General features: G+C 54.8%; 1 protein-coding gene across 1 annotated transcript; it reads left to right on the forward strand.

The window, feature by feature from the left end:
* Positions 1-176: 176 nt before the first annotated feature.
* Positions 177-4,351, forward strand: COL26b_000554 (uncharacterized protein; the record flags this gene model as incomplete). The annotated part of the gene is made up of 2 exons (XM_053173521.1): positions 177-2,476; positions 2,551-4,351. The coding sequence occupies 2 exons, from the start codon at positions 177-179 to the stop codon at positions 4,349-4,351; spliced, it is 4,101 nt and encodes a 1,366-aa protein (XP_053042569.1).
* Between the last annotated feature and the right edge of the window lie 3,576 nt (positions 4,352-7,927).

Raw genomic sequence — 7,927 nt, forward strand, 5'->3', positions numbered from 1 at the left:
ATGAGTTGTCGTTTCCGCAGTGACTCTTCGCTGGCTCTGGTGCTCAATTGGACATAAAGAACAAAAGACATCGAATGAGCTAACATCAGAACCTCGACCTCCCCCCCAATACTGATTAACACGGGAACCCCGCATCGAATACATCACGACATCACATCCAACCCACCTCAGCAACGATGGCGGCAGCCGAAGCAGCGACACAATCCCAGCCGGACCGCGGCATCCGCATCGCTATCGACCGCGGCGGCACCTTCACCGACTGCGTCGGCGAGCTCGCGGGCCGCGAGACCATCATCAAGCTGCTCTCCGAGGACCCGTCCAACTACGACGACGCGCCGCTCGAGGGCATCCGGCGTATCATGTCGCACTTCCTGGGCCGCGAGATCCCGCGCGGCGAGCCGCTCGACACAGCCAAGATCGACTCGATCCGCATGGGCACGACGGTCGCGACGAACGCGCTGCTGGAGCGCAAGGGCGAGAAGATCGCGCTGGTCGTCACGGAAGGGTTCAGGGACTGTCTGGCGATCGGGAACCAGAGCCGGCCCAAGATTTTCGACCTGGCGATCCGGAAGCCGGATGTGTTGTACGAGACGGTCGTGGAGGTGGAGGAGCGGGTGACGTTGGAGGACTATGCGGAGGATCCGGCGAGGACGGTGACGGAGGTTGAGGTGAAGGCGGGGACGAAGGAGGCGGCGACGGCGGAGGTGGTGAGGGGGACGAGCGGGGAGGCTGTGAGGATATTGAGGAGGCCTGAGGAGGAGAGGTTGAGGAAGCAGTTGCAGGAGGTGTACGACCAAGGGATCCGCAGCGTGGCGGTTTGCTTGATGCATGGGTATACGTTTCCCGACCACGAGGCAATGGTGGGGAGGATCGCGAGGGAGATTGGGTTCAAGCACATCTCGCTCAGCCACGAGTTGATGCCCATGATCAAGTTGGTCTCACGGGCTACGTCGGTCTGTGCTGACGCGTACCTCACACCGGCGATAAAGAAATACATTTCCGGCTTCCAGGCTGGCTTCGAGGGTGGTTTGGGAACGAGGAGTGTGCAGAAAGAGGAGGGGGCGAGAGGTGCGAGATGTGAGTTCATGCAGAGTGACGGCGGCCTGGTGGACGTGGAGAACTTCACTGGACTCAAGGCCATTTTGTCCGGACCGGCAGGCGGTGTGGTCGGGTATGCGATTACGTCGTACGACCAAGAGACCAAGGTTCCTGTGATTGGGTTCGATATGGGCGGTACCAGCACGGATGTATCGAGATTTGGCGAGGGCAGGTATGAGCACGTCTTCGAAACAACCACCGCTGGAGTCACCATCCAGTCGCCGCAACTGGACATCAACACTGTAGCGGCGGGAGGCGGCTCGATGCTGTTCTGGAAGAACGGTTTGTTTGTCGTCGGACCGGAATCAGCCGGAGCGCATCCAGGCCCGGCATGTTATCGTAAGGGAGGCCCGGCGACCGTCACCGACGCAAACCTCTACCTGGGCCGCCTGCTGCCCGAGTTCTTCCCCAAGATCTTTGGCGAAAACGAGGACCAGGGGCTCGACCCTGAGGCCAGCAAGAAGGTCCTCCAAGAGCTGGCGGACCAGGTGAACAAGGAGACCGGCAAGAACATGAGCGTCGACGAGGTGGCGTACGGGTTCCTGACCGTGGCCAACGAGACCATGACACGCCCAATCCGGTCCATCACGGAAGCCAAGGGGCATGACTCCTCCAAGCACAGGCTAGCGACCTTTGGCGGCGCCGGCGGGCAGCACGCCGTCGCCATCGCCGAGGCGCTGGGCATCAAGCAAATCCTCATCCACCGCTACTCGTCCGTGCTGTCGGCGTACGGGATGGCCCTGGCGGATGTCGTCGACGAGAGGCAGGAGCCCGACTCCAAGGTGTGGGAGTTCCCCGGCAAGGCAGCCGACGAGCTAAAGAGCAAGATGGAAAAGCTTCAGGAGAAGTCGCGCGAGGCGCTCAAGGCGCAGGGCTTCGAAGACAAGGAAATTGTGTTTGAGGAGTACCTCAACATGAGGTACCGCGGTACGGAGTCTGCGCTGATGATTATTAAGCCCGAGGGCGGCAAGGACGGCGACGAGTGGGACTTTGGCACGGCGTTCGTCCGACAGCACCGCTACGAGTTTGGGTTCACCTTGGATGAACGCGACATCATCGTCGACGACGTGCGTGTGAGGGGCATCGGCAAGAGCTTCCGGCATTCCGAGAAGACTGTGGATCAGCAGTTGAAGGTGCTTGAGCGAAAGGATGTCGAGGTCAGCAAGGCGCTGGACCGGCAAAAGGTGTATTTCGAGGAGGGACGGCTGGATACGCCTGTCTACAAGCTCGAGGATCTCAGTACAGGCAAGACTATCAAGGGGCCTGCCATGCTGGCGGACGGAACACAAACGATTGTAGTGACGCCGAAAGCTACGGCTCTGATCCTCGATACACATATTGTTATTGATATTGAGAAGGAAGGCTCAAAGGATGATGGGTAAGTGTCTCTTTTCTTTCCCCTCCGATCCCCTGACGGCAAAGAAAAAAAAGGGATGCCGAAGCTGACGGCAGGAATAGAGCTGCTAAGAAGGACGACGAACGAGACGTCGACCCTATTATGCTAAGTATCTTTGGCCATCGTTTCATGGCCATCGCGGAGCAAATGGGACGTGCCCTCCAAAAGACCAGTGTCAGCACAAACGTCAAGGAACGCCTCGACTTCTCCTGTGCCATTTTTGACGCAAGCGGAGGACTCGTGGCTAACGCGCCGCATCTTCCCGTTCATCTCGGCTCCATGTCAACCTGCGTGAAGCGCCAAGCCGAGATCTGGAAGGGTGACCTAAAAAAGGGGGACGTCATCATCTCTAACCACCCATCCTACGGTGGCACCCACTTGCCAGACATCACGCTCGTGATGCCTGCTTTCAACGAGAAGGGCGACAAAATCCTGTTCTACGCTGCTTCCAGGGCTCATCACGCCGACATTGGGGGTATCACGGCCGGTAGCATGCCGCCGCATTCTAAAGAGCTCTACCAGGAAGGTGCGGCGATCAAGAGCGAAAAGCTAGTCAGCGAAGGCCGCTTCGACGAGAAGCGCGTCACGGAGCTGCTGTACAACGAGCCCGCTCAGTACCCCGGCTGCAGCGGTACGCGCTGCTTGGCGGATAACATCAACGACCTCAGGGCGCAGGTCTCGGCTAATCAGAAGGGCATCGCTCTCATCGAGCGACTCATTGAGGAGTACGGCGAGGAGACGGTGCAGTTTTACATGGTTAACATCCAGAACAACGCTGAGCTCTGCGTGAGAACGCTGTTGAAGCAGGTCAGCAAGCGCTTCGAGGGGCGCGATCTGCAGGCTGTCGACTTTATGGATGACGGCAGCCCCATAAGGCTCAAGGTCACGATTGATGCGGATAAGGGCGAGGCGGTGTTTGATTTTGAGGGGACCGGGCCAGAGGTGTACGGAAACGTGAACGCCCCTGAGGCCGTGACATACAGCGCCATCATCTACTGCCTCAGATGCCTCATCTCGGAGGACATTCCCCTGAACCAGGGATGTTTGAAGCCGATTAACGTCAAGATACCGCCCAAGTCGCTTCTCTCGCCTTCGGACGGGGCTGCAGTGGTGGGAGGGAATGTGCTCACGAGCCAGCGCGTCACAGATGTCATTTTCAAGGCCTTCCAGGCCTGTGCTGCCAGCCAGGGCGACTGCAACAATCTCACGTTTGGTTTTGGAGGAAACCTGACGGGCCAGAAGGAGGTCAAGGGCTTCGGGTACTATGAGACTATCGCGGGTGGAAGCGGCGCCGGGCCCACGTGGGAGGGCACGAGCGGAGTGCATACACACATGACAAACACGCGTATCACGGATTCGGAGGTGTTTGAGAGGAGATATCCCGTTATTTTGAGGGAATTTTCACTGAGGAAGGGTAGTGGTGGAGACGGGCAGCATCGCGGAGGTGACGGCGTTATTAGGGACATTGAGTTCCGCATCCCGGTGCAGGTGTCTATCCTAAGTGAACGGAGGGTCTACCGGCCGTACGGTCTTGCGGGCGGAGAGGACGGTGAAGCGGGATTGAACGTGTGGGTTAGGAAGGTCGAGAAGGGCAGCTGGGAGAAGAGTCTCAAGAGGCTGAAGGGGGCTGGCCAGCAGGACCAGGAGGAGGTGGAGTATGAGGAGAGAAGGTTCAATCTGGGCGCCAAGAATAGCGCGCCCATGAAGCCCGGGGAAAGGATCATTGTGAATACTCCTGGCGGTGGTGGATGGGGCAAGGTCGGGGAGGCTAAAGGAGTCAAGGCAGGAAGGGATCATACAGAAGCCTGGAGGAAGGGCAGCCATGCCAATCGGGAGGATATGGCTCTGCAGGTGTAGATGGGATGGCAGACAACATGTTTCTAGATACGAGACCTTAGACAGGAGCAGTTGGTGTGCCCATAAGAATGTGGACTTGGTCGCTTTGAGAGGTAGGTTCAATCATACGCATTTTCCACTCTGGCAAAGTTGAATCCCGCGAAATCCGCTCGGCGATTGGAATACCATATCCAGAAAATCCGGTGGGAGGTTTTCCGCTAGGAATCCGACAGCTGCTCAGAATTACCATGACGAGCGCCACCCTGTTGGAAAGTTATGAGACGAAAGAAGCCATTTCTTCGATGGGATACCGGATGGCGAACCTTGTTGATGTCAATGAAGGAGGGGGCGTGGATGGAGAAATCCCCTGATTTGGGGACCGTAGAGTTTGGCACAGGACGGGACGTTGATCTTGACCCATATACATTCGCGGGAGATATGCAGCGAGAGGGCTGGATGATGCCTGGAGGAAGTGTAATTTGTTCGATCGCGGGAAGCGATTGGTATGTGGGGTAGGTTGGTTTGGTTCCTGATATATTGGTTCGTATCGGGAATGGTGGCGATGGCGAGGATGAGGTGGCGGCGCTTGATCCTAGCTTTCACCATCGAGATCATGAGCTTGGAGGGGTTGTCACTCCACAACTGTCTATTAAGCTGTCGTACAGATAGTTTTCGACGTCAAATAGGGACACATTTGGCGTTATGCCAGCAAGGACTCGGCATAAGCAGCCTCTGCGTGGAAGACCCGGGGGATTCGCCGGGGTTTTCGCCGCCCTCCAGAGAAATATGGCCCCACTCCCCCGAGTCCCGAACCGGCCCCTTCCCGCCTTCGCGGCCGTCTTCCATATTAGGCAAGTTACCGTAGCCAGTGGCTTCGAACTCTCGCTCATATTCAGAGTGCCGAGACATCTCACCCAGCAGGTGTGTACCGCTGAGGACGACTTTGTAATGGTCGTCGATTCGGCTTCCGACGCCATGAATGATGCCAACTGAGCGATGAATGTAAGCAAAGGTATCCAAAAGAAGGGATCCAGTGCGAATGGCTCAAAGACTGCAGTATAGGTACTTGGATATCACAGGAGCCCATGGCAACACTGCTATGATCTGACCAAACGTCCATTTATCCCTATCCCATACTGAACCTCCCATCTCGTTGAGGATCTCTGTTGCGTTTCTCATGAGGAGCGACGCTAGCAGGACGTTTGACAGGAACCATATAGCACACCAGATGACCGAACCGAATCGCAGGAGCGAGATAAAAAGGGGAAGCCTGCCAGACCAGTATTCCAGTTTCGATTGAAGACTCCGCCGCAGGCGTGGGATGTGTCCTAGCTGGTCAATTGATAGGACGACTGTGCTGAACAAGAAGCTGATGAAGTAGTCCGAACCACCCCGGTCTTCGTCCCGAAATGCATCTCTGAAAGCAGACGATCCGTTTTTGTAGCACGTCTGCATGATGTTCCGGCTCCGATTGCCGCACTTGGCTATCGCGCCCAGCGTGATTGGCGCTTCTGAGCCCAGGTTTCGAATCACCATGTCCAGAACGCCGACGGCGAAGGAGAGAAAGAACATGTACCACCATCTCATCCCTTTTCGTTGCAGTTCCGACTGCATGAGAAGGACGACGAGCGTGTTTCCCGCCGAGTAGATCCTGGCCGCTCGCCAGTCAATGCGGATGACAGGGACCTGGTCGGTCATGAACACGATCATTTCAGGCCAAGTGTGCCCCGGTGTAAAGTTGGACACAGTTCGAAGCCCGTGTAAGCTCATTCGAAGAGTACGATTCGAGACCATTTTAGAGACTAGAGACTACCGAAAGCCCTGAAAACCAAGAAGAGGATGATGGATCTCATGTATTCCACGACTTATGAAGCTGGTACGAGGCTATTACTTCGATCTTAATTGAATCGCTGTGCCGCAGCCACGCGTCGACTATTCTAGTCCCAGGGACTGTGACCTCGCTGCCTACTTGCTTGCATTGGCCCCCACGCCAATCAGCTCACATTTTGCTTGTACGTCTTCAAGGGGCCTGGTCAATAGGCTGCTATATATACACCAAACAGAATCTTTGGACCAATAGTCTTCTCTCGATAGTTGGTGCAGCTTTACTGAGAGCCTTTCTCGTCTTCCGTTGGCTCCAGCCTTTCCTTGCCATGACCACAGCCACTTCAGCCCGGAGTAGAACTCTGCACGGAATCGTCGTAACCATAACTGTCGTATCGTGCTTCTACACGAATGTCAATTTCTCCGAGAGAAGACGATTTGGAAATGAGAGCTTCTGGAGTGACTGTCATTCAACCACCGATTGTTGCAAAGGTTTGGAGTTACTGGAGCATACAACAATCGACAATAGCCTCACTACCAACAAGGTCGCTGACCTCGCCGTGACTCACGCGAAGATGGCTTCACAAGGTCCTCACGGACGGAAAAGCTTGTCTTAGCCACGTGAATAAAAAAGCGCCAGGTTTTGAGTCCGGTCCTCATCCTCAATCCTACGTCAACACTACCTCTTATTTCAACAGTCTTTTCCCCTTCCAATCAAGTTGTCTCCTAATCACCAACTTCCACTTCACGGATCAAGCAAAACTTAGTCCAGCAATATATCGAAAATGCCAACTTGGAGTTCATTACCAGCAGAGCTTCGTTTAATGATCATCCACCATCTTATGCAGACGAAACACGGATGGGCCATCTACGCCTCAGTTTGCAGAGAGTGGCAACATGAGATCGAAAGAAAGAATTTTCGCCGACTCAAACTTGGAACATCATGTGTAGATGGCTTACGAAATATAGTTCGATCGCGGCATTTAGTCAAACACATCTGGTTGAATATCGAGCTATGACGTTACTCATGCAGAACCTGCCAACGGATTGAGGGCGAGAAATGGCAAAAAGGCAACGCCGAGGTGGTCAGGGAGGCCATTTCAAAGCTGTTTTCCATCTTGCATCAATGGCAAGCCGGTAGTGAGCTAACACTAGAGCTGAGTGCTCAGTCACCTAGCGACAGGGAACACGCCTTCAAGAATCTCTACTTCGGAGGAGATAATGAGAATGGATATCCAAATGTCGACTATTCTGCATCTGAGTCGGCTGAGATCACTTCCGCTGACGTTCAGGACCCAAAGCATGGTTGGATTGATGGCGTACAGGTTCAAGCTCCTGAATCAGAGTCAATATCCCGGATATTTGAGCCAATATATCCCAAATTTCCCGACGACCTACCATCGGTACATGCAGTCACTAAGTTTGTACTTCGTCGGCAGTGCCGTCGTCAATTCGATGTTGGAGCTCTAGGGCGTCTCTTCAATAGACTGCCTCGCCTGGAAACACTAATTTACGAGCCGTGGCAACGATGGGATGAGTTGGCACCGACGCTTATCTGTGACAAAGGTAAGTAATAAACAACTTGCCTCTCGTGGGCATTCGTTGTCATTTGTACGGTTGGAAATATGATCTGATTTGTGTTTCGGCTTCATAGAATATCGCGACTTGATCAGTCTGCACCTACCAAGTACCGTCAAAAGAGTGTCCGTATTTGAAGAAACAAGCGAACCTTACGCCACGATCATCACCCAGCATTCACCATGGTTAGGACCA

This window comes from Colletotrichum chrysophilum, assembly GCF_026319265.1.
Source record: "Colletotrichum chrysophilum strain AFK26 chromosome Unknown scaffold_2, whole genome shotgun sequence".
NCBI lineage: Eukaryota > Fungi > Ascomycota > Sordariomycetes > Glomerellales > Glomerellaceae > Colletotrichum > Colletotrichum chrysophilum.